Source organism: Cloeon dipterum, chromosome 1, assembly GCF_949628265.1.
Source record: "Cloeon dipterum chromosome 1, ieCloDipt1.1, whole genome shotgun sequence".
Lineage (NCBI taxonomy): Eukaryota > Metazoa > Arthropoda > Insecta > Ephemeroptera > Baetidae > Cloeon > Cloeon dipterum.
This window is the reverse complement of record NC_088786.1, coordinates 35,320,986-35,346,459: the sequence shown is the minus strand read 5'-3', so window position 1 is coordinate 35,346,459 and position 25,474 is coordinate 35,320,986. Positions and strand designations below refer to the sequence as shown.

General features: G+C 41.7%; 4 protein-coding genes across 6 annotated transcripts in view; 3 read left to right on the top strand and 1 right to left on the bottom strand.

The window, feature by feature from the left end:
- Positions 1-15,086, top strand: part of LOC135948122 (alkaline phosphatase, tissue-nonspecific isozyme-like) — a 102,151-nt gene extending 87,065 nt beyond the window's left edge. Inside the window, exons 7-8 of the mRNA XM_065497223.1 lie at positions 8,608-8,802; positions 12,831-15,086. Coding sequence (XP_065353295.1) covers positions 8,608-8,802; positions 12,831-13,363 — 728 coding nt within the window. The 3' untranslated portion in view covers positions 13,364-15,086. The remainder of the gene's footprint in view (positions 1-8,607; positions 8,803-12,830) is intronic.
- The window catches only part of LOC135948217 (solute carrier family 2, facilitated glucose transporter member 3-like), a 195,301-nt gene extending 170,237 nt beyond the window's left edge, over positions 1-25,064 (bottom strand). The window contains exon 1 of the mRNA XM_065497379.1: positions 25,048-25,064. The gene's annotated coding sequence lies outside the window, so the exon portion shown is untranslated. The remainder of the gene's footprint in view (positions 1-25,047) is intronic.
- On the top strand, positions 20,092-23,007 carry AP-2mu (adaptor protein complex 2, mu subunit). 2 transcript variants are annotated; one of them, XM_065497381.1, is made up of 8 exons: positions 20,092-20,144; positions 20,224-20,434; positions 20,540-20,702; positions 20,757-20,975; positions 21,035-21,299; positions 21,358-21,591; positions 21,655-21,766; positions 22,365-23,007. In XM_065497381.1, the coding sequence occupies exons 2-8, from the start codon at positions 20,258-20,260 to the stop codon at positions 22,497-22,499; spliced, it is 1,305 nt and encodes a 434-aa protein (XP_065353453.1). In that variant the 5' UTR covers positions 20,092-20,144; positions 20,224-20,257; the 3' UTR covers positions 22,500-23,007. The 2 variants fall into 2 exon arrangements, with proteins under 2 accessions (XP_065353453.1, XP_065353452.1); XM_065497380.1 differs by lacking the exon at positions 20,092-20,144 and having other exon boundaries at positions 20,166-20,434.
- Positions 24,092-25,474, top strand: part of Camta (Calmodulin-binding transcription activator) — a 195,506-nt gene continuing 194,123 nt past the window's right edge. For both annotated transcript variants that reach the window (XM_065497362.1, XM_065497363.1), the window contains exon 1: positions 24,092-24,218. The gene's annotated coding sequence lies outside the window, so the exon portion shown is untranslated. The remainder of the gene's footprint in view (positions 24,219-25,474) is intronic.

Here is a 25,474-nt window from a genome sequence, read left to right as displayed (position 1 = left end):
TGGGAGAATCATAGAAAAGGAAGAAGGAAGTTTTGCGAGCTGCCGTAAAGCAGCAGCGGCAGACTTCGCCGCCGCCGTGCGAGAGCTTTCGCTCCTTTATCAAATGCGGCGGCGCTCATTGTTGCGTCGAGCGAAGGGCAAAACTCGACCGTGGTGAAAAACTGGCAGTTAGCAACCTTATCTGTCGATAACAAGTACAAACAATATTAACAATGTTGTCTCGGAGCAGAGAAAAAAATCAACCCATTAAGAGCACACCCATAACTTTTAGCAAACTTTTCGCTGCCTCTGATTTTTTATTTTGCCCTAGAGAGGCTTTATCTGATTACTTTTAATTGCAAGTGAAAAACAGAGCAAGAAACAATACGACGATACGTACTCATTTTTCTCTTACGAACTTTAGATATTAAATTTAAACTTTCTCTTATAAGTCTGCATCGGATAAATTATATTCTATTCTGCTGATCTCTGCGGCCCGATACTCTCCTGAAGCTCCGACGAGTCGCACTCGATTTCGCAGAAAATTCTGTGCTCAAGCCCCGCGGCCGTGAAGCACTCGAGCAATTGCGAAAAAAGCTATCTGCTGGCGAGAAATTCATATTATTTGCCGAGTGCGCCGAGAGCGCTGCTTTGCATGCAGCGCAGTGCAAATTCGCCGCTGCTTGCAGAACAATACACTTCTTATTCAGCGAGCTTCAGCTGGAGGCCGGCCAAATGCGCTCGTTTCGCTCTCGGTGGCCCCGAAACCGGGCAAGGACCAACTTTTTCCCTCCATCTTCAACGAAATGAGCGGCTGGCAATTATTTTTAATATCGCTGACATAAAGGGGCGAGCCCTGAGTGAGTGTGTTTATTTGTTCTGGCTGCCACCGATTCCATATTGGCCTGCTGCCTCTTCTGGCCAAGAAAAATGCGTGCAATCATTGCAGGCAACAGCAATAAATGGGGGCCGCTTGTCGATGGGGATGAAAACCATCAGTGGACGGCAGTGAAATATTGCAACAGCTCTGGATGATTTATGATTATCAAACAGTCTGCAGACAGCGACCGAGGATGCAGCATGTAACGGACAAACTTTTCACTCTACTCTTGCCCAGGACCATTTTAATTATTTATTGGTCTGAGTGGAAGGTTTCAAAAGCAATGCTCAAAGCCAGCAATGGCTTATTCAGCAGCCAAGCCGAGGTTTACGAAACGCCTTATCGTTTTAGACCTTTTTCCTAATATTTTGAGCCAAATTGATTTGATTTATTACGCACATTATTTTCAAAATAAATAAATAAATTTTCAAATAACTAAGTGAAACGAAATCTGAGAAAAGAGGGAGCGAAAATGTCATTAGATTTTAAATCGTATAATACTTTCAGAGCTTTGGATTTCCAGGGTTGATTGAATTTTGTAGCAAACTTTTCACTTAGAAGCCCAGCGAATAAAATAGTACACGCGTGCACAAAATTTCATTAGCCGGGCCATCCGATTATGAGAGATGCGCTGCGGGTCCAGATTTAGTGCTACATGTGCCCAACCAAACTCATCCCCTTGCTTTCCCAAGGGTGGCGCGTAAATTTGTCGCTGCGCCTGAAAATTGTTGCTGCAGCGAAACGTGATTAGTGTAGCGTGCGGTGGCGGATGCCGGGCACTAATAAGTATTAAAGGCTGCCCGCGATTAAGATCTCGGCGCAATCCGATCGTGCCGGGGGTTAATCTCGCCCGGTGGCGCATCTTGCCAGCAAAAGTGCATTAGACGTAAATTCGCAGCTCCCGACCGAGCGACCTACCGACCGAGCGCTGTGGTGCCGCGCGCGTGGAATAGACTAAACAGGGTGTAATATAAATTTATGGTTTCGTTATCTCTAATGACGGAGCCGCTCTCCCGGCGCCTCCACTCGGGCCGCGACGTAAATTATATCTAATTAAGTGAATCTGCGTATGAAATTGTGTACTCGTAAAGCTGGCTCCGTATTTAGATTTGATTTCGCTCGCGTGCCTCGCAGCAAGAAGTCGGCGAGCCCGAGATAGCTGTGCACTTTAAGCAAACGACTATACACTGCCGAGCCGTTCATAAACAAGAAACTTGTTAAGTCCCTCGCGTGCTGCTCGCGTCATTCCGACATCATTGAGCATGCTTCCCAATGGATCCGATATGATGCTGTGTAGTGTGATTAATGTGTGCAAATAGGTTATATCTTGAATGTTATCATTTAATGACACAGAAACAAACTTCTTACCTATATTTGTTTCAGTTCGTTAATTTTTTAATGCCCAACATATCCTAACTAGCAAAAATTGTTGAACTGGCTAGTTTTAAATTTGTACTAAATATTAAAATCTATTTATTTTCTGTTACATTTTTAACTACGAAATTCCTTTGGCCTGGTTTCCATCAATAATGAAATAATTACTGATCTAAAATACTCAAATAAATCAGTAAACATGAAACAAAGTTATTGATGTACTTGGTGAACCTTGAACTTTTGAAACATATGTGAAATTTACCATCCTTTTATTTTCTGTAGCATTGGCGCGCATTGATTGTTACGATAGAAGGCAATCAGTTTAATTAAATTTTTATTAATTGAATGATTTTGTATCAATTTTACACAACAACTCGTAAAACAAGAAAGTATTGAGTAGAACAAAAGCTATCGTAAATATTTCCATTTTGGAGGCTTTCGGCAAACAACTCTATTTGTCAATGAGAGAGTGGGCCGGATAAATTATTGACGTTTATATATCCAGTTTCCTCCCTCCTCCATCGTTCACTGGGTCACGTTTTATTTGGTGGAGCACGGTGGTATCAATTTGCTGGCTGATTAATCTGCGCACGGCTTCTTTTTACCGAGAGCCGTCGTATCAAAAAATAATTCCAATCGTTTAAAGCTGAACGAGAGCGAGAGCAGCGTGCTGTGTGATTTATCCGCGTTTGCCTCCTCCGTTCGAGTGCAGCCGGCTGAGCCAATCTCTTATATAACTAGAGATTTATTTGATTTTTCCGTGGCTTTCATCACACACAGCAGCCGGGCGATGACGATAAAAAATTTAAAAGTTCTTCGCAGGTTGGCCTAGATGGCTGCTCGAGCTGCTGTGTAATTTTAAAACAGGCAGACCCGGCCAGCCAGCCAACCAGCCAGCACACACTCGAAATATCGGAAAATGATTTTTCATTTTTCCGCTTGCGCTCATTCATCAAACCCCATCAGGCAGAGTATGGCATTTTTCTTATTTCCACCCATAATGACATTATTCTTTTTCCCGACCGCAATCTCCGCGTCGTGCTCCTTTCATTTCTCTTGCTCTTACCGGCAACCGAGCAAATCAGAGCTTTTATCATGCGAATGGAGATGGAAAGAGTTGCACAATGTCACTGGATACTTTGTAATAGAAGCACTTAGTATCAATTGTTTTCATTACAAAATGGATTTCAAGCACAGTTGGATTTATATTTCATTCGTGCTCTAGTGTAGAAATGTGGAAAATCGTGATGAAAAATGAAGTATGATTTATTAATAAAATAAAAGCTGTTATAATGCGATTATTTGTACTGCTACGTGAAATTTGCAATGGATAATTTATTTTTGCTTTTTTATTGGATAATTTTAATAATTTTATGATCATTAGACTCCAGACAATTGAATAAATATAAAAAGCAGTGTCATTAAACTTTCTAGATTGTGAAGACCAAAGAACCAAATTAATTGTGGTGCAGCAAATGAGAGAGTGGCTTGAAAATTATAGCCGGGGGTGGTGTCGAAACGGAAAAGTCAAACAAAGGGTGGTGGGCTGCGATTCAAATGCGATGGTGCCGTTCGCCGAGCGCGGCGAGACATTAGCGTTGTGCGCCGGGCTGCACCAGTGGGTCGTTGCGCTGCCGATTAGCAATGGCTGCTTCTGGTCGGTCGAGTTGTGACCTGCAGCCGAATGAGGTCGGTCATTAGAAAGCGACGAGAGGAATTATCCCTGGTCGGCGGCGGCGGAGAGAGGGAGAGAGCACGACAACTACACTGCTTCCATAATATACCTTATTCGGCTGGGCCGGGATTAATGCACAAGGAGCGCGGAGGCAGCGTCGAGAAGCTCGGCTTTAACAAACAAACACCACACACACACATCTCCTACGTTAAAGCACTGGCACACTGCGAAAATCGGCTCCGCCAACAAAGGAGCGTGAGCAGGGGCTGAGCAAATATTGAATATATCGTCAGAGATTAATGGCAAATTTACATAAAATTAAACTGCGTGAAACAGAGAGAGAGCGAGACGCAATTATTGTTGAGTGCGCCGGGGTGGTATGCACAATTGAACACAAAGGCCGCAGGGACTCGCTGCGAAGTTCTCTGAGCCACCGACGAGAGCGGAGGCGGCCCCGGGGCTGCACTTGGGCCGCACGCCGCTCCTGAATGCCAAACATCTCTCCGTCCGTTCGCACTCCCGCCCGCCCGCCCGCCCGCTCTCTCTCGCAAATCACACGCGCATACACACATACACGAATTTCGTGTTTGTTTTACTGCTTACGCGAAAATCGTGTTTGCTTTGGAATCCAATCGGCCTGCGTACTGATTTCCGTTTGTTTTCGTTCCGCCTCGCTCGCAATGCGTGGCCTCCGGATAATGGAACGCGTGCTCAAAATAGGATACCTTTAAATTGGGTATCTCTGTCTCTAGTGCCTTTCAATTTTGGTGTTTCTACCTTCACGTCGTGAATAACGCATCATTCGGATAGCTTACCAACACTGAGCGCGATGTGTTTGACACAAATAAAAAATCTTTTTTTCTTTTATTACCATTTTTTATGAAAACAAGGATATAATGTCTCATTTCAAGCGAAAACCAGTTGTCGCGCGCGCTTACAAACTATTGCTGGACAGACTTCATAAAGGAGATGCAGTTCTCTCTTTCCTGAACGCTCAATTGTCGTTCCAGTGACACTCATGATAATTTAAGAAAATATTCTTTTCTCAGACCGTGTCGTTTAAACTGTAAAAGCCCTCGTTATTTATTATTCGCTCGCGAATCGCCGAGTGTAATTTTTATATAAAGTCCGATTTTCCACGTCCTTGGTGGTGTAACTTATGTGATATTCAACTCCATTAACTTTTGTGCCTGGCGCAAGAAATATTCATAACGGCTCCCGATAGAGTGTGCAAATAATGAGTACTCCGTCCGTCCGCCTTTCCTTGTTACACATTCACAAGGTAATAATTTTGGCACGCTGTCTCGCTCGGTGGCCGAGTGTAAAACACGTGCAAATGCGAACTTGGGTCGTGTCAGGACGATGCAGTTGCTGCTGCTCCGTTTTCTTGGCATCGCACAATTGGCAATTCACCACATGCACAAAAGCAGCAGCAGTGGAACGAAATTATTGTTATCGCAAAAAGTGCTGACTACCGAGCGCACATGCAATCTACTTGCACGCGATGCACTTTTCTCAGCAGTCAGACCAGCAGCAGCAGCCTCACTCAATTTCCCGACACAAATGCGCTCCAGCCCCTCAAAGTCGACAGTCCTATTTGGAGACTCGCACGGCCAAATGCACTGAACGGCTAAAGTGGGTTTGCATGAAAGCTCTCGGGATGCAATCAATTCCGCGGCTTTTTCAACGGCACCGCCATGTCAAACCCACACATTTTTATCAAAATTAAAATCTGCACGGCTGCGGCAGCGAATCCATCGGTGGCTCGTAAAGCAAAAATAAAAGGCTGCTGGAAAACATGAGCACGGCTGTTCGTATCCTCTTTCAATATACACGTCACTATTATTCCGCGCATTGAACAGGCCGGCCGGAAAAGCCGCTCGTGCGGCTCCCTTAATGATACTTTTTTCCAACCAGAAATGGGTCAAATCCAATCTATTTATCACCTTGCAGCTGCCAGCCGTAAATATCACTCACGCTAGTTACGACGAGGGCGTGTGCATCTATTTAATGAAGAGCAGAGGCGGCATTTAATGTTTTTTGCGACGTAATTAAAAATGATGCACCCGCTGCTGCTACTTTGTGCGCATAATTGCACTTTATTTTGTACACAATCCGCTCATAAAGTTCTGGATTGTTTTAAAATTGCTTGCAAATGCATTTTATTTCTGTGCAAATGCAACAATGCACAGATTTACGCTTAATAAAATGGGATTTGGTTTAAATCTTGGCATATTAAGCTTGAAGTTTTGTTATTTATTTGTTTCAATGTTAATGTTGAAATTTAGAAAAAAATACCGAACAAAATAACTGCTGTGTCCTTAATCAATTTCCGTGTAGCATGTTTTCCCGTGATGAAATTTCAACTCGCAGTCGCGGTCTGCCAATTAACGAATTTACAACTGCCGCACTATATTTACAAGGTGTGGCACGTTCAGAATTTTTATAGGACTATGCCGCAAAGAGGCAATAAGTTTAATTAAATAGGTCGAGCGAGCCGTGGTCAATTTATGTTATGACGGCACACGTTTGAACTTTCAACTTAAGCGGTCCCAAGTGTGCCCTTACGTATTACATTACACCGCGCGCGTAGGCTTATAGTAACAAAGTTTTCACTTAAGTGTCAAAGCAAGCCTGTACAGCACCTTGTGTCTCAGCATCGGAGCAAGCCAAGGTGGGTGCAACCCTTATTTATCATCGTCGCATGGCAGCTGAGTGAACGAGCCATCGAGTGAGCATTCTCGGCCCCTCTCGCTTTCCAGCGCCTGGCTCGCTACTCACTCACTCGCTCGCAATCCGTTGAAACGATCTGGCCCGCAGGCAAATCTTCAAAGCAGGCGCCGCCGAAAACGCAGTTAGCCGAGCCGTCGCCTCTAATTGAAAAGTTGGCAAATTAGTCCCCTTCTTCTGATCCATCCGTTTGAAACGTTTCTCCGTACAGACTAAAGGGATGATTTGATAACCGCAAATGCGCCTGTATTGCGCTGTGTGAGCGGCGACCTTTATTGCCCTCTAAAACTCTACCAAGCGAACAGGGTCACTTGCGACGTAACTTATTCCACAATCATATAAATGTTCAATTCGTCCTTTTTTTTAAATCTACTTCTATCTTTTATCTTTTATGATATCTAAAAAATAATGTAAATCAGAGAATTAAAAATTCCACTACAAGATGTAAAGAATTGGAAACAATGAGTGAATTCCGAAGATATAAATTTTCTTGCACGTACTCATACTGAAATTAAGCTAATTATCCCCCATGTTAAATTTAAAAATAAAAAATTGTGCGTTTTAAGACGCAGGGAATTTTTTAATCACCTGCAGTTGGAAATTGGAAACGATTGACTGCACTCATTGCTGAGCACAACTAAAAAGAGAAGCAACTGACCAAAAATATTCTGAAATTCCCGCCGCACTCTCTGACCTTTTGACAAAACTCCACGTGGCAAAAATTCCCAATTAAAAAAATGAGATGAGGAATGATACTGCTAAAGCCTGGAAAATACTTGTTTCCAATGCATAACCTCGCCCCTTAGGATTCAGTTAAAGCCTAAATTGACCTAAGGAGCGCTGTAATTTTTTGAGAAAATTGGCTGGAAAGTTAGCGTGCTTTTCAAATGGTAATGGCTGTCTCCTTACTTGAAATCCGATTTAATTTCAAAACCAAGAGTTTCCCCAATAAGTGGATTACACCGTTGGACAGATCTCGACGAGAGGAATCGGAATATGCCAAGAAAATATGTTCAAGCACCGTAAATTTTGGAGAAAATTGGCAAAATTTGAATTTTTATTGTAGGAAGGTCCTTTTTTATTATTGCAAATTGTTGAACAAATTATTTATCGATCAATTGTTTATGGCATCCAACAATTCAAATATTTTTCAATTGTTGCCTTGTATCATTCCACTTTACAGCCGTTTCAAAGAGTGAGCATTCAGCTTTTTTACACGAAAGAACAAAAGAAACCTTCAATTAATTTCATGCGTTTTTTTCTATTATTCAAGATAGAATTACTTTGAACTGCTCTCTAGTTATTTTTATTTTCTAAAATAAATCCTACGCCTCGCCAGAACACACGCGCAATCAGTTGATTGAGCCCCTTGCCGAGGAGATTCAATTTTATTACTTGCCAATTTGCATAGCTCGTGAATCTCACCAACCATTTGCTCTGCGTTTGGCCATCAATTAATCCCCACCCACTTGAGTGCATAACGCAAATTGTTTCCAGTAACCGCACTTGAATCATAATCACTTAAGCAAGCTAGGAAGCCTCTGCGAAAATGGGGAAAACGGCAATCCGCAAAAGAGGCCAACTGCACGGGGCGTTCACCCACATGCGAGATCAACCAGAGTATTCAATTAAGCCGGCAGGGGCTGCTTATGCAACCTGTGCATCAGACGCGGTGTGCAGGCGGCATATATCTACTTTAAAGACCGCGAAAGCCAACTCCGGCAGAGAGCTTGCTCATCAGCGGCGAGGCTTCATCGTGTTTATGGCCTTTGGAAATTGCGAAAATTGATCGCGCTAAAAGGCGTTCCATTTTACACTCTCCTCTAATTAAAAACAACGCACCTTAAGCTGAATGCGGTGGCCCTTTGAATGGGCAAGAACCAAGAACGCTCTGTCGGTCGGCCTAATTGATTTTGATGCTGCAGCGGTGCATTATTTGCATTAACCGCTCTGATTGCTAATGTTGCAGGCGGACGCATTGACCACGCCCATCACTACAACAACGCACGGCGTGCCCTGGAAGAAACCCTGGCCATGGAGACTGCCCTGCAGGCGTCGATGACCATGCTGGATCCGAGCAACACGCTTTTCGTGGTCACCAGCGACCACTCACACGTCATGACGCTCGGCGGATTTGGAACCAAAAGGGGCAATCCTATTTTAGGTAAGATTCTCTAAAATTTTAAAAGTATCTCATAAACATTAAAAAAATAAAATAATGTAAAATTTGCTGTGGACGTTCAACCGAAAAACTCTTAGTACATTTGCTTAGCTATCAGTAAATATAATTAAAGTTTATTATTAAAACATGTTGCGAGCATTAGAAATCGAGCACACAGCATTCCGCCAGTAAAGAGCAAACTACAAGTGCACGGGCAATTAACCAGCCTGATGACTCCGGTCGCGCGCTTTGCACTGGCAGAAGGCAATTTTGAAACTTATTAGCTGGCAATTAGCCAAAAAGGACAGCACGCTCTATGCAGTGCACACTCGTAAACTCAAATTGATTCACATCAAACTCCCACGCGCGCGTGCCGAAACGAGCGCGTGCACCGGCATAAGCACACGAAGCGTGTTAAACAGACAGCCGCGCGCGCCACTGTGATATTTATAATTTGTGAAACGTGGTCGTCAACCCGACCGACTGGTTGACATGCCATAAATGAAAACGATATCCAATCCACCGTTAAGCCAGGCAAACCGTGCAATTTATTAGCTGCTGATCGCTCGTTTGGATAAAACATTAAACTGCACATTATATAACTATGTCACTTTTGGTGGGATGGTGATCTAGCCGTAGCTTAAAACCTTTCAAATATTTTTTGAACATTGAAAATTTGTTAGAGATATTGTATTTAAAGTAATTGAACAGGTACTTAAAAGAAAGTGTTTCATTTATTAACCAAAGAATAAAAACAAAACCCCAGCGGGGTCCAGATTCGTGCGACGCGCAGATATGGCGTCCGGTGGAGTATGGCGCGTAAAAAGGTCACGTGAAAATGCGCGGAAAGAATCAATACTTTGACATAATTTGCATTGCTTGTACTAATTGTGTCTTTTGGATCGTAAAAACAAACTCTTGACACTCGTACGGCAATCCAAAGAGAGCTTTTTGTTTCCCACATTCAGACGCCATCTTGGATCTGCGCAGTGCGAACCAATTTTATCGCACATCTGGCTCCCGCTGCAAACCCCTATTTAATTTTGAGTTTAACTTTCTATTTTCAAATAAATTCGATAAGTTGTACATATTTAACACCTCCATCCAACATGGGCAGCTTTCTCCTCCTAATAACATTATTTTCATTTTGCGAGTTAAATTAATTAATATATTTTGTTTTCCCGCATGCCCTTGTAATTTACGTTCACACCGCTTGGTAATGAATTCATTCGCATAGTAAATCGTGTTTTCTACCTTTGCTGCGGTCAGTAGAGCACGGAGAGACCTCTTTTATTATTAAATTTTATGTGTGGATATCGAATAGAATTCATTCTGCCGGCTCTGCAGTGCGCCAAATTAAACCATGTGACATTTCCAATCAATTTCATTACCCTCTCAGTCACCGATGTCGCGATGAAATACGGAAATTTATTACTTGATTTGGCTTGAAAGGCCCCATATCCATTTGTTGCAATGCTGGAAACACACACTTTCGTTGTCAAGGAAGGAAGGAAGAAAGGAAGAATTCCAATCTGTTCAATAAGTTCACCTTTTTTGTCAACTACTCTCTGGGTCTGAATGGAAACAAGCTCTTGGTCCCTACAGTAAAGCAAAGCAATATCCGTGCATGGTGTTGTTCTTTCTTCTTTTTTTTCTGTTGGTATTTTCGCTTGCGGCATGTGTACATACGCGAGCACTGTGTTCTTCAATTTCCAATTATGGAATTGATATTGCAACATGTAACATGAATAAGTAACGCAATATCGCGGAAGCAATTTTCTGACGCAGAGAAGTGGAAAACAAGAAAGCTAGACGAAAACATGGCCGGTTTTAGCCATTTGGTACGGGAAGAATTATTTATTTTGTTAGCAGACTTGAATTTCTTTCATCAAATTCAAGTTGGAAAGAATGAGAGTTGTAAATTTCAATAGAAAGAGAAATTTTCTTCGGATACAAGGAAGAGAATTACACCGAGGGAAAAATTCAGCTGTATTTCCCGCCTTTTTGCTCGAATAGAAAAAATAGACCAAGCGATTGAGTTTTTTTATACAGAAAGACGAATCAAGAAACAATCCAAGTCTCGATCGACCAATTTTGTCGTTGTAGAGCGCGCGAAACACAATTTAGGCTGAATTTAAATTTTTAAAAGTCCACTCTGATTTAAGCCAAACCTTTTTTTTCTCTAGAGGACAGCTTTTTGAAATGAATATTTGAAGTAGTGCTGGCCCTCGCAGATAATTCAATTTCGACGTACACGCACAATACGCAGCCAAATTTCCGCAGCTCGGAAGGACAGAGAGCACATGGAAGGTTTATGTCGGCGTTTAGGCCGTGCGCTGGTCATTTTCAATGTCGAGCCGAGCACCCGCAGCTGCAAAAAGAAAGAGAACAAAAACAAACGTGCAAAACACACTTGGCCGCACTCCCATTTTTCGTTATTTATTTCGCCTGCTGCGCAGAGGTGCAATAAACCAGAGCTGTAATTCAACTTTTCAAGTGCAGACCCCACTCACGCTAATTAAAGATATATCCGCGTAAACACCGAGCAGCGCAGCCCGCATTTTCTCTGTGTGTTCTGCACGTGAAGCAGTTGATCCAGAGCATTTCGATGCTTCCGAAAGAAATAAATAAGTGACCAGAGTGGCGAAGGGAACAACTTCCTGCTTCACCACGCGCGCGGGTAATTTATTACATGTTTCACCAATCAAACTTTGCGCGCCGCTTTTGTCGAGTGGTGCGGCTCGAGAAAGGAATTTGGTTGTCAGAATTGGCCGAGAGCTTTTGTGGTTTAAAGCGGCGGTGGTCCAAGTTTTGTAATCACTCACCGCCGAGCGCAACTTTCGGCGGCGTCACGCTGCGAGCGTGGACGGATTGCGTTTCCGCCGCACTGAGATGCGGCCGGCAACCTGCTCAAATCGAGTGGATGTCTTGATTCCACGAATTGATTTTAATATCCGTTTCATCCATTTAGATCAAGCTTCATTAATTCACTTTGCAATATTCAAGGGAATAAAATGTTTCACCTTTCCGAGAAATTCAATTAATTTTTCTGTAGAAATTAAATGCAGATGAGAGCTTCTGTTTACTTCAGAACTGTGTATATTATTTTCTGAGCAGGATATTGCTGTAGAAATAGGGTAAAATAAAACAGAATTAAATTTCAACTGACGAATTATGACTGAAAAATATTCAAGCTTCATTAAAGGTGAATCAAAAGTATGAATTCTTTACAAGAGGCACCAGAACAATGTCTGTCTCTTTAAAATCGTAATTTCTTTTGCCAAAATGAGACTTTGCCTTCGCTGTTTGACAAGTCTCGACAAGCAGCATCCAAATGAGGCACAAAAAGTGTATACAAGGAACGTAACGTTTAGGGAAAAATGGGCAAAAGCTAGATATTTTGTTGCTTGGTCCCATTTTGTGCCTCGCATTTTACAGTGGAGATGATGTATTAAACAATGTACAACAACGAAGACCCAATTCACCAGTTGCATAAACCCTAAGCGTTTGAAGCCGCCAACAGATGGCGCCACCGTATACTTTAGTAATATATTTAATTTTAAGGCACTTCCGCTGCGATTTCAGACTCAATCTAGCTACTGTGCATTCTTCAATTAATTTGCTTTTTTTTGACGTGCTGAAAACCAAAATCGGTTCAGCCAATCGCCGTAGAATCGTGTAAAACTATTTTTTGAAATAAAAAATCTTTTCCAACGTTTCTACGGCGAATGGCTGAACCGATTTTGGTTTTCAGCACGTCAAAAAAAGCAAATTAATTAAAAAAAAGCAAAATAGCTAGATTGAGTCTGAAATCGCAGCGGAAATGCCTTAAAACCGCTTAAAACAAATTTTTTTAAGAAAGTCTGTGTTGCGCTATCTGTTGGCGGCTTTGAACACTTGGGGTTTATGCAACTGGTGGATTGAAATTAAAAATTCAGCTTTCCCAAATATCCCGATTGTATACTTTACTGTCCTGCTTGACTTCTTAAAAATGCAACAAATTCAAACGTCAATCAAATGTTGTTTTGCAGGGACGGACGTGAAGCCATCGGACGTGGACCAGATGCCGTACACGACGCTGCTGTACGGCAACGGACCCGGTTTTGGGCGACATCCTGTGAGCGGCAAGAGGGACAACATGACCGGCACCGATCCACTCGACAAAAACTACGTGCAGCAGGCGGCGGTGCCGCGGCAGTGGGCCACGCACGGCGGCGAGGATGTCCCCGTGTATGCACAGGGCCCGATGGCGCACGCCTTCCGCGGGGTCATCGACCAGACGTTCATCCCACACGCGATCGCCTACTCAGCGTGCGTGGGCGCGCAGCGCGACCGTTGCAACGAACCGCAGAAGGACGCCGCCTGCCCGTCGGACCCGGCGGCGGCGGCGTCGTCGTCCGGCGTCGCAGCTGACCGCAAGGACAACGTGTCGACGCCGCACGCCCAGCGGCCGGCGCTCACCGTTGAGGCGGCGGCCGCGGCGGCGTCCGCCTCCGTGGGGGCCACGGCCACGGTGGCGCTCGTCCTGGTGGCGCTGGCGTCAACGTTGGTCACCAGAAGTTAGTGCCACGGCGGGTGAGCGCCCTATCAGTTCGACGGCAAATATCATTTTACACGCGGACAGATGATATTTTAGCAAGAAATGGATATTTTTTATATGAGACTCTACGATGAGGCATAATGTTCTAGCGTGGTTTTGGTGCTGGTCTAGATTTTTGTAAAATTGATTCGTATAAAGCGTCAAAAGGTGGAAGAGCAGACCTGCCCTCGTAACTGATCAAGAGTCAAAGGCAGGGGTTACAGGATGAAGCTGGCTGATAAATTTAATGAAATTCACACTAGTTATGAGTCTACACCAAAAATATATTTCAGTCAATCTCCATTTATAAGGTTTTAATGGATTTTTTATTTTTAAATAAGGTGTGCATTGGATGCTTCTCACTCGACCCGATTTAATGAACACTTAATTCATCGTAGTCGATAAATAAATTAAATTATTTAAGGGAAAAAGGTCACTACGGGTCAATTTCTTAATATCTGAAATCATTTGGTGTTTTATTTAAATTTTGAACTTAAATTTCCCTCTAATTAGCCTCATGACATGAATAAACCTTTGTTCAGACTTAAAAATAAACGTATTTTTGTCTTTATGCATTAAATTACACTGCCAAATATCGGTTCCTCAGGCTAAATGCAAAACCTGCACACCTTAAAAGTAGTCTTGGCTCTTGACAACCCCCCCCCCCCTCCCTCCTCAGGCCTTTCCGTTGTTGGTGGAAATCGAGATGTGTTACGTTCATTCAATTTTGTATTGGTGTGAAGTTGAAATGATGGCCAATTCGTTTAATATTCTGGCAGAAGAGCTCTACACCTGCATGACTGATTTTCGCATTTTTCTTCACTGGTCAAATCATTGTCGTGTATCATTTATGCGAGACATCTTGAGTTACACGAGAGTTTAACGAGGCCACGGTGGCCACCATAAAATTGGCTATAAAAGTAGGCAATAAAATCAGCCTAACGGAGGCAAGGATGGCATAAAAAGAATTCCTCGATACAAAAGTGCCCTATTTTTATTATTTAAGCTATAACAATGAATTTTGTTACGATTTTGTCAAGCTTTCTTTAAGTACGAAAAAACCTACTCTTGGCAGGAAGACAAAAAAACGGACCAGCACCTTGTCGCGCATTTCCCATCTTCAAAGTGACTCTAACCATAGGAAACGAGAGATTGGACCAAAGAGATTGCAGCTCGTTGGTTGTTCAAAATGTGATTCCCGCGAAATCGTGTGTCTGAGTGTGTTCAAAGTGAGAAAGAACAGTGTGGGTGGCCGACGATGGGAGACTCGCTCTCTCGTCTTTTTACCATAAAAAGCTCATAGTGTGTGAACAGCAGACAAACCCCCGACAGATTCCGCAGCACAGTTGTGTTTGCTACGTGACTAAATAGCGCTGCTTTTTGAGCGCGCCGTCTTGTTCCTCTCCAATAGAAGAAAAAAATTGAAGATACACTTCCGTGCAAAAACTGGAGTTCTAGAGAGTATCCAGCGGCGGCAGGAAACTTTTTTCGTTTATTAAACGTGGAGCATGTGTGAGAGACAACGTGTAGATATTATTCCAATTCTCACAAGTATTTCAACAGTTCATTGTGTTGAGACTTTTTTTATTTTTAAATATCTTTTAGAATAAATATGTCATATATTTGGAGGGGATCAGATTATATGGTTTGTAAAATAAATCGTTGTTTAAGAGAATCACCATTGCAAATAAAAAAAACTACCTGTTTACATTGGATTTTCATTATTTTTCATCCACGCTACCCTACAAATTGATTTTATTTATTCTTGAGAGCTTTATAGGGCGCTGTGTGCAAAAGCACAATTTTGTGAGTAAATAAATCATGAAATTTCGGAACATTTTATGGGGGATTATTGAAACACAACAGAGGCAAACAAATTCGTGTTGTGCTCATTTTTTTGCGGCAAATGGCGCGGAGAGTGACGAGATGTGTGTGCGCGAGAGATTTTTTGCCCGGGCACAAAGCATACATACATTCGCACACCGAGCAGCAGCAGCAGCAGAGAGAAAATAAGCTGATTACGGGAAGTGTGATAAATGACGCTGCTATGATATAATCCAGCCGCACATAGGTGTGGATGAAACGCGGCACCCATATCCAAACCGACCCCAGCCACCCTTTCGGCATGCAGACGGAGTGTTTGCAAAACGACGACGAATGTCTGTACATCACGCGCGCGCCTCCAACATCTGCCACCCGCGCGTCAAGCCGTGCATGCATTGCAAACAAGCAAAAACGGAGACGGCACACATTCTATGCTATATGGGACTTGGAGCGGGCGAACGGGTAAGAGTCGAAAGGGTGCGTAGTTCCTGATATTTCATATTGACGTCATCGCTGCTTGTTCCTTTCTGATCATGATGAGGAGCAGATAGGACAAAAAAAAAACCGATTTCAGAAAAATTTTGTGAATTTGATACAGCAATTATCGACTTCATTTATTTAAAAATAAATCTCTGCGGTTTTAGTAACCTTCAAAATTCAATAAACTGCAAAGAAAGTATATCAAACTGCCAATGTTTGCTAAAAAAATATTATTCTCCAACAAAATATTATGATTTATTTCATTCAAACTCTGCCGGAATTACTGATACACATTTTTTACTCATCGGCGCAGTGTATTTGATTAAAGCGGATGCATCAGCATCAGCGACGCTTTCAGTCGATGATTGCGTCATAAATATCACGGCTTATGTGCCATAAATATGACAACTTTCTCCCTACTTTCATCTGCAAATGTTTGCAAACGCTTCTTCAAGACCTGCAGCATTGCATTTATCGACTTGCATGAAAGGGAGCCGATCGTATAAGGTGGAGAGAAGAAGTATAGTTGCATGGAAATCGCGGAAATGTGTTTGAGCAATAAATTAATTTTCAATGCACACACGGCTGTTGGAGGATGTGAATCTCAGCAAAGCACGCATACATTATTTGCTATATACCGGCTCCCCGTCGAGCAAGCTTTCTAGAGCAAGCTTACTGGCCTGCAGTGGGCGATTGCATAATGGATAAGTCTCGGACCGGGAATCCAATTTATTAAGCACTTTACAGGGCACGCCTTACATTTTTCCTCGTGTAGCTAAATCTTCGGAGATTACTGGATGCACCGCGGCTATCACTCGACTTGCACGCGATGTGAATTTTTTATTTCCGCGTCCGCCGTGCAGCAAAAAAAATTAGACCCTCTTTTAATGCACGCTTCCCGCTTTTAATCAGGCAGACGGAAGGTATACGAACGTTGAAGAATAAGGAGATGAAACGCTGAATATTAAATCTAGAGTCTAGGAAAGATTGCTTTCATGCCAGCTTTTTGATGTACAACCAATTACTCTCAGTGCATATAATAATATACTCTCTGCGAAAGGACTTCCTGTTTGCTTTCTTGAAATAGATCATATGCTATATATCATAAACACGTTAATGCAAGGTAATTTTCAATCTTTCTAGCACAGGTAAATTTAATTTCAACTGAAATTATTTTTTATAATTGTTTTTTTTAACCCTTCCCCACAGTTTCAGTTGGGAAGCATATTTTATTTTCAATTTAGAGAGAATGAATAATAAAAAAGCTGCCTCGCACCGTTCCAGATAATTAAATTCATTAGCAAATTGAAGAATAATATTTTTACCATAACCTAATTTTATATTTTCAGGCTGCCGCCGGTAAGAGCAATTGTTAAATACATTAAAAAGGCTCTCGGGCGCTCATCCAGGCAAAGTATGTATTATTTTTATTAACGCGTCGCCCAGTGTACACAACACAAACTGGAGGGTAATAAAATTAAATTGCGCAGCCGCTCATAAGAGCTACAAGTACTCATCATAATCGCGCAGCGCGCCATGTGTTTTTATTAAAATAATGCGCGCGGGCGTCATCAGCGGAGCAAGTGAACCGAAATTAAAACAACTTCCGCAGAGAGTCCGAAACGACTCTTGAACCGTGTGTGCGTGATTAATAAAAAGTTCCGTCCTCGAACAAGGGCCTATTGATCAGTGTCTCGACGAAACATGAAAACTCGAACACTCGAATCCTCTCTCGTGGAAAAACAAAACTGTCGGGGGAAAAGAGAAAGAACAGCTTGGCCGCTGGATTGTAATTGTTAATGTAAATTACTCTGAGCGCAAGACCAAGTTTCATACTTAAAACAGGGGAAGTTTATGAAGCCACTTTTTAATTACTTGAAGCAGCAGGCCACTCGGCAGAGTTTTCTTTTGTCAGGCTTTCTTAGAGAGCAAACATAAGAAGGCACATGTATACAGCGTGTACTTTTCACTTTATTATAAACGAGGAAGAAAAACACTAACAATAAGTGTCTGTTTATCCGCAAAGCAATCAATTTAAATTACATTAATTAAATTAAACCAAAATTTTATTTATGGATCAGCTGAATAAAAGCTGAGATTTAATTTTGCTATTATCCGGAACTAGAAAACCTATTCTAGTTCAAATTTTAAGGGAAAAAATAAAATAAAATCATAGAGACAATAATTTTTCTGCGCCTTCTAACAATTTTGTTTATGCTCCAAATTATCATTGTTGATGAACTCACTCTTTGAAGAATATCGCCAATATTTGCTTTGCTCTATCATTGGCAACAGTGAGCGTGCAATGTGCACCAAGGGACGTTTTTCACCATGAATTTATGGCATTCAGAGGTTTGTTGCAAAAACATAACTAACGTCAAAACGCGCACTGCTCAGAGCGCAGTTTTCCTCTCATTTGCTGCACCAATTTAATTGGCAGCTGGCCAACGTGGCAAAGGAAAGTTCAGAGGTGAGCGCTAAACGTAACGAAAATGTGATAAGAAAATGCGTTTCTCTTTCTTCAAGCGAATTCAAGGAGAACTGCTAAAAGTCATTGAGTATCTTTTGACAGGCTGGGTTATAAACCTTTTGTGAGGAAAATAAAAGTTAATGGGTGCAAGTGAGACGCCTCAGTGCAGCAAACATCGCCCTCAGAACGCGCAGTCAATTTTTACAGCTGCCGAGAAAAGAAACTTTCTGCCAAGAACACGCCGATTTCCTTATTGATCTTTCCAGAGTTCACCAATTTTGCAATGCGCAAAAATTCATCACTTTTTTGTTGCGCAATACAAAATCTGAAAAAAAAACGAATCAATTTCGGGGGTTTCTCCCCAAAAAAACACAATTTGCTGAAAAAAACAAAGCGCATTAAAAATTTAATAGAAAAGAAAAACTAGAATTGATATTTTGGTCATCCAACATTAAATATTAATGATCTCCAAAATTGCAGAAAAAACTTCTGTTCATGAAACTTATAATGCCCTTGGAGCAGTCTTGAGAATATTTGGTTCAGCCTCCAGGAATTAATAAAAAATGTTGATATTTTTCCGTTAAATGCAAAAGCCCAAAATTACCATTCCCTAAAGTAAAAAAATTATCGACCTATTACGCCATTTTGCCCCCTTGTATATGAGTGAGAGATGTTCCCCTCATGTAATTCTAATTCCAGGACTGCGAAGACATTATCTTTGTATCTTTCCCTCTTTCACTTCAACTTCCGCGGAATTTTGGACAAGAAAGAGCGGAAGGCTCATCCATATAGACATAATTCAAGGAAGCAACAAAAATCTAATAACGCACGAAAGGAGATAACGCACGAGTGAACTCGCCTGAATTAGCTCTTTCTGCGCTTGGTGTATATCTATATATAAGAAGGTAATGTGATATTTCACTCTCCTTTAGATAAAAGCTCTTACTGCATTACGAGAGCGTAAAGATATTGGGGTATACGTAATGCCATTATTGGCAGCGAGTGTGTGTGTGTGTGTGTACTAGCTTTTGCGGCAGGGCATATTGGGAAGGGAAAAAGAAAAACACACACACGTAAAAGTAGAAGCCCGATCTGATTGGCTTTCTCCGCTCTTCATTCACCCGCAGCATATCCTCGGAAAACAAGTCAATTGGTTGATACAGCAAATTCTTTCGCAATTTTCTCAGCAGCAAGAGCAGTAACACACTTTCTGGGAGCAAACTCTCATAGTTATTGCAGCCAGAGGCCAAGAGGAGGTCTGCGTTACATGTATGTATCAAACAAAAGCTTATCAAGATGGCATTGTGATACACATATATATGAAATGTAATGTAGCGGCAAGAAATCAATATAAAAATAGAAAAGACTCTTATCATGAAAAAAGAAGACAACCTCCCGAAGCAAAACATAGAATAATGTGCACGCAAAAATTTATCCTCTTCAAAATTAATATAATACTCAGCTGTTTTTAATACTCGTTTAATGAAAAAATTAATTCATTTTTGTTTTTTCACTTCAACACGGGCAAGACTAATGATTTTTAAATTTATTTCTATTATTTTTTTTGTCTGAAAAATAGTTTTCCTCGTCTTATCTTAATTTAAATAAAATGGGTATTTGTTCAAGATTGAAAACGGTATTAAAGTGTTGTTATAATCTCGTTACTACTATAATTATGATTGTACCTATCGGCCATTCAGAATTAAATGTGCTGTATCAATACCAATACAAGAATAATTATATTCTTATTTACAATTTTGATGATTATTGAGCTATTAATTGTTCAGGAGGTCCAACTTTGAACGTACGCGTGCTTCTAGCGCGCAAAATTGAATTTTGAGGCTCCCGCTGGAGGCAGCACCAACCACCGAGTGCCGTGCGAGAAAATAGTTCAAGACAATCGCGAGCAGCGGTCGCTGACTGAGCGCTGTCGCCATATTCATATTATAGATCGACCAAAGTGATTTTCTTTTGCTGCTTGGAAAAAATCAGGTTACAAGGCATTATTTTGACAAACTGGCCCGAGTGCTGCCTCCGAGTTGGTAAAATATTAACGGAGGGGCGTTTTCAGACTGGAACTGGTGCTGGCAAGAGAATAAGTCAAGATGATCGGAGGCCTCTTCGTGTACAACCACAAAGGGGAGGTTCTCATCTCTCGGGTGTACCGGGACGACATCGGACGCAATGCCGTGGACGCTTTTCGTGTAAATGTGATCCACGCGAGACAGCAGGTCCGCTCGCCAGTCACCAACATCGCCCGCACCTCATTTTTCCACATAAAGGTGAATAATTCGCTCCTATTCAGCAATGCCGGAAACAAATCGATAAGGAAACCGTTGCCAGCGACGCCCCCTTTTTTGACACTTGACTCAAATTTTCGTTTCTAGCGGGCCAATATTTGGATGGCTGCGGTGACCAAGCAGAATGTCAACGCTGCCATGGTCTTCGAGTTCATGCTCAAGGTCATCGACGTAATGCAGTCGTACTTTGGAAAAATTTCCGAGGAAAACATCAAAAATAATTTCGTTCTTATCTACGAGCTGCTTGATGGTTTGTTTATTTCAAGCTCACTAATTACGTATTTTAAAACACTAATTCTTTCAGAAATCCTTGATTTTGGCTACCCGCAAAACACGGACACTGGAGTGCTGAAGACTTTCATCACCCAGCAAGGAATCAAGTCGCAGACCAAGGAAGAGCAGGCGCAAATCACTTCTCAGGTCACCGGACAAATCGGATGGCGCAGAGAAGGCATTAAGTACAGGCGCAATGAGCTTTTCCTCGACGTACTGGAGTACGTCAATCTGCTCATGTCTCCGCAAGGTAAAACCTTGGTCGATTTAATCAACCTCAGTGATGCTAGTAAAAAAAATGGATTGCAGGCCAAGTTCTGTCTGCGCACGTAGCGGGAAAGGTAGTGATGAAATCGTACCTTTCCGGCATGCCAGAGTGCAAATTCGGGATCAACGACAAGATCGTGATGGAGGCCAAGGGCAAGGGCATGACCACGGAGGACCCTGCCAGGTCTGGAAAGCCGGTCGTGGTCATCGACGACTGCCAGTTCCACCAGTGCGTCAAGCTGTCCAAGTTTGAGACCGAGCACTCCATCAGCTTCATTCCCCCAGACGGAGAGTTTGAATTAATGAGGTTAAGAATTATATTATTCCAATATTCACCGACCTTAACGTAAATAAAATAATTGCAGATACCGCACAACGAAGGACATATCTCTGCCATTCCGCGTGATCCCGCTGGTCAGGGAAGTCGGACGAACCAAGATGGAGGTCAAGGTGGTGCTCAAGTCCAATTTCAAGCAGTCGCTGCTTGGCCAGAAAATCGAAGTCAAGATCCCTACTCCTCTTAACACATCTGGTGTGCAGCTCATCTGCCTTAAGGGAAAGGCCAAGTACAAGGCATCTGAAAACGCCATAGTCTGGAAGTGCGTTCTCGCTTGTTTTCCTCAAATAGAGCAGTTACTTAAAGACCTGTTTTAAATTTCCAGAATCAAGCGCATGGCAGGATTAAAAGAAACTCAGCTCTCTGCGGAAATCGAACTGCTGGAAACTGATACCAAAAAGAAGTGGACCAGACCTCCTATTTCTATGAACTTTGAGGTAATGCTGGATTATAATTTGCTGTGCTATTTTAAGGCGGTGGCTAGCTCAATGGCTTAAGCCAAATTTAAAGTGGAATGATAGGGATTTTTTATTTTAAAAATGAAATCACATGGAATGTTAACCTTAACTTACCAATTTTTTTCTGACCAAAAGTGCCCCAAAATCCAATTTTTCGAGTTTTACCAGGAGCTAAGGAAAATAATTGCTTCTGGGTTGAGAAGAATTATGAAAAATAAATAGTGAGAAGTTTAAAAATGGTACTTTATGAGTCTTGAAAGATGTTTTTTATTTTTTCATAAATTGCATATTGTCGAAAGGGGTCTATTTTTGGTCTCATTAAAATTCACCAGTTGATAGTAGCGTCAAAAACTGCCTATTTTCAGAAAGCTGATGAAATTTGACTTAATCTGTATGTGTGCTAAAGGATTTTGCGGGGAAATTTACTATCATTCCTCTTTAATTTTTTAATGCATTGCTTTTAACTTCAAAACTTGTAAATTGATGTTTTGTAACGAATTTAATTAATTTGTTACTCTGCTTGAGGTCCCATCATCACATTACTAATTTTTAATGGACTGTCGTGCAATTGTTTTAGGTTCCGTTTGCGCCTTCTGGCTTCAAGGTGCGTTATCTGAAGGTATTCGAGTCCAAGCTGAACTATTCAGACCACGACGTGATCAAATGGGTGCGTTACATTGGCCGCAGTGGGCTGTATGAGACACGCTGCTAATCACGGTAATCTGCCAAAATTCAACGGGGAATCTCACGCATGCAAATCAACGTTATCCCAAAAAAATAAGTGACCACATTCCAGCTATCGTGTGTATCAAGTTGTTCGGGCCTTTTTTAAAACAAATTGCACACAAAAAATGCATGAGGGTAGGACAATAAAAAAAAACCGCAGTTGTCAGCAGAGTTGAAAGTTTCTTTTGGGAGGTATTCGCGATCTTGTTTTGAATGTGCTGGTGATAAATCTTGAAGCAACTTCACAGTCTTGTCTTATTTTTTATTATTATTTTAAGGAGCTCGTTATATTCAATTTAATCATCGGAAAAAAATCATTATTTCGGAATATCACAAGATGAAAAAAGTAGACATGTAAAAGGTATGTGTATGACGTGTATGACATTGATATCAATACTAATATGAATATATTGAGACAGTTACTGTTACTGCAATCATGTATGATGTATGAAGCATAAAATAAACCGATAGATATGATGTTATGGAAGTCAAAATTCTTATTTTATTCGAGAAAGACCTGAGCTTATTGAATATTATTTGATTTATCAAGTGTGTTATTACTATTAATTTATTTTAAAGTGGCTGCTCCCATCGGCAAATTAATAAGAATATATAAAAACAAATAATAGGAAATATCACACGCTCTTGTACTGTACAGAAAGCCTCATCAGCAGTGTTTTTTACTTTTACTTCAAAATCAAAATTCTTTTCCTTAGTATTAGAATTTTTAATATCGTTGAAAACGTCCAACTGCATTTCCATAGAGTGAAAAAATTCTCTTAACGTCACATACAGAAAAAAATAGAAATTTAGTGAATAACATTTTATTTATTAGCCTTCCATTTAGATTAATTTACCTATGGCAATAAGTGGCCATTGTAAAATCAAATTAATAATAAAATATAAAATAGATTTTTCAATTTTTGAAAGTCAAAGTGTCATATCCTTATAGAGGTCATTACATTTACGCTTATCATTTCAATAACAATTATATCCTTTACTTAATTAAGTTGTAACTTTTGTTCCAATCATTAACACCATTCTATATTTCGAGCATTCTTGCCATTGCAAAAAGAAAACGAAAAGGACGATCCAAATCAGCCAAACTTGATTTCTAAATTAAATATGACAAACATAATGCGTAATCAATTCTTTCATAAACTTATTCTTAATATCTAAAAATCTTCCTAATATAATTATAAAAGTGTGCAAATTAATATTTAAAAAATTATTTGGTTCATGATAAGTTGTTCCATTTCTATATTTTTAATTTTAATAGAGTTTAAGCATTTTAAAAAATGAAATGCACCACTTGATGGGCTAGAAAGCAAATTTTTCTGGTAATGAGGTTTTATTTCCCTATTTTACTAAATGTGATCTTTCGATTTATCATAATTATTAGTATATTCCGGTCTGATACAAAGTGGCAAACTTATTTGGACCGATTCCGTAATCAAACTAGGGATGTTAACATCTTCAGAGAGAGTATATTTCTGGCGAGCACCGGACTCGAATTATCCGGGCGAGCATAATTCGCCGAGTCGAGTTTGGCGCGCAGCAGCTCGGCCAATGGCGTAGCTCGTCCTGCGTCAAAACACGAAATCGACGGCGCTGTTATGCAGATGGCTGCTTGAAGGGTTGCCTGTATCCCCGTAGCAGGAGCGAATTCGCCCGTTCCGCGGCCCGGCCGACGACCTCCGGCCCGGTGAGTAGCGCCAAGGGCCGGGCCTCGAGCGGCGCCTGCCGATCGGACCCGCCCGGCCCTCCGGGGGGCCGCCAGGGCCTCTCGGGGGCCGTGACACCCGCGCTCCGGAGCGCAGCGAGGTGTTGCTGCCGCATTTGTGTCACCTGTTTTAGTCGATGCAAACGCGGGCACCGCCGGTGGCCGGGCTCGGCGGCCCGCGGGCCACTCCCTGAGGGCCCGCCGGGCCGGCCAGGCCCCCTCTGGCGCGGTGACAGCTCGTGGCTCGCGTCAGCCGAGCATTGTTGCTTCTCTCCGTCCCAGAGCAGCCCATCCCCCTTTTTAAACACCCTTCGTTTGCCAGGCGGAGGCGTTTAAAGGGGCGGTGTGCTCGGGGGTGTGGAGGCCGCAAAAGTTCAAGGTTGCATTGACGCTCTGTTCGTTCGGCCTGAGGAGACCTGTCAGCTTTGCGCGCTCAAATGTGGAACGGTCAAACCCTTTACACCCGCCACTAGCGTAAAACTCGGTTTATTTACAGATGAAATAAATAATTTTTGAACCTTTATGCTGAAATATAATTAAATTGCCACAAAAACAAGAGTCCATAATTTCACAGAGAAATAAATAAATTTTGTAGTTTTTACCATTTTTTTTGTTATATTAATTTTCATAAATTGTATTGTATGCAAGGTCTCTTTTATACGAAAACAAGGAAGAAGGAGCTTTACGCTCTGCTATATTTACGCTTTAACCATCTGACTCATTCCTTAGTTATAGAAGACGATTCTCTGTTTTTGCTTGAAAACGCCGTCTCGATAAAAATGGTGCTTGTGTAAAAATAAACATCCGGCTGTTTTGTCCTCTTTTAAACATAGCACAAAATAACTAAAACACTGTTCAGTTTTACGTTCAACGTTTTCAATCATTTTTGGGGTCCAAATATATATATTATCAGAGGTGTCAAACTTATTTATTTGCTCTGCTCCTATTGTAAGACGCCCACTGCGCGGTGTGCGATCTTTTTCTCACAGACAAAGGCACAGAAGCCGCACGAAAACAGACCGCGCGGTCGCGGACAGGGTCCACATAGATAAATATGCAGAGGCGCGCGCGGTGCTGTATTATTTCTCTCCGCTCTTCTGTTTCCCTTTCTATTTTGGATGCAGCAGTGAAATTCCGCTATGCACTGCACATCTTAAAATAGGGCGACTGCTGCTTGGACCTCAAAGTTCAAAAGAGTACAAGCTGCCAGAATTTCGCACGGCCAATAGATCCGGATG

Coding starts and splice junctions, on each gene's coding strand:
- AP-2mu (XM_065497381.1), top strand. CDS start 20,258: ATGATCGGAGGCCTCTTCGTGTACAACCACAAAGGGGAGGTTCTCATC. Junction 20,976..21,034: donor TCTGCTCATGTCTCCGCAAG/GTAAAACCTTGG, acceptor AATGGATTGCAG/GCCAAGTTCTGTCTGCGCAC. Junction 21,767..22,364: donor CTATTTCTATGAACTTTGAG/GTAATGCTGGAT, acceptor CAATTGTTTTAG/GTTCCGTTTGCGCCTTCTGG.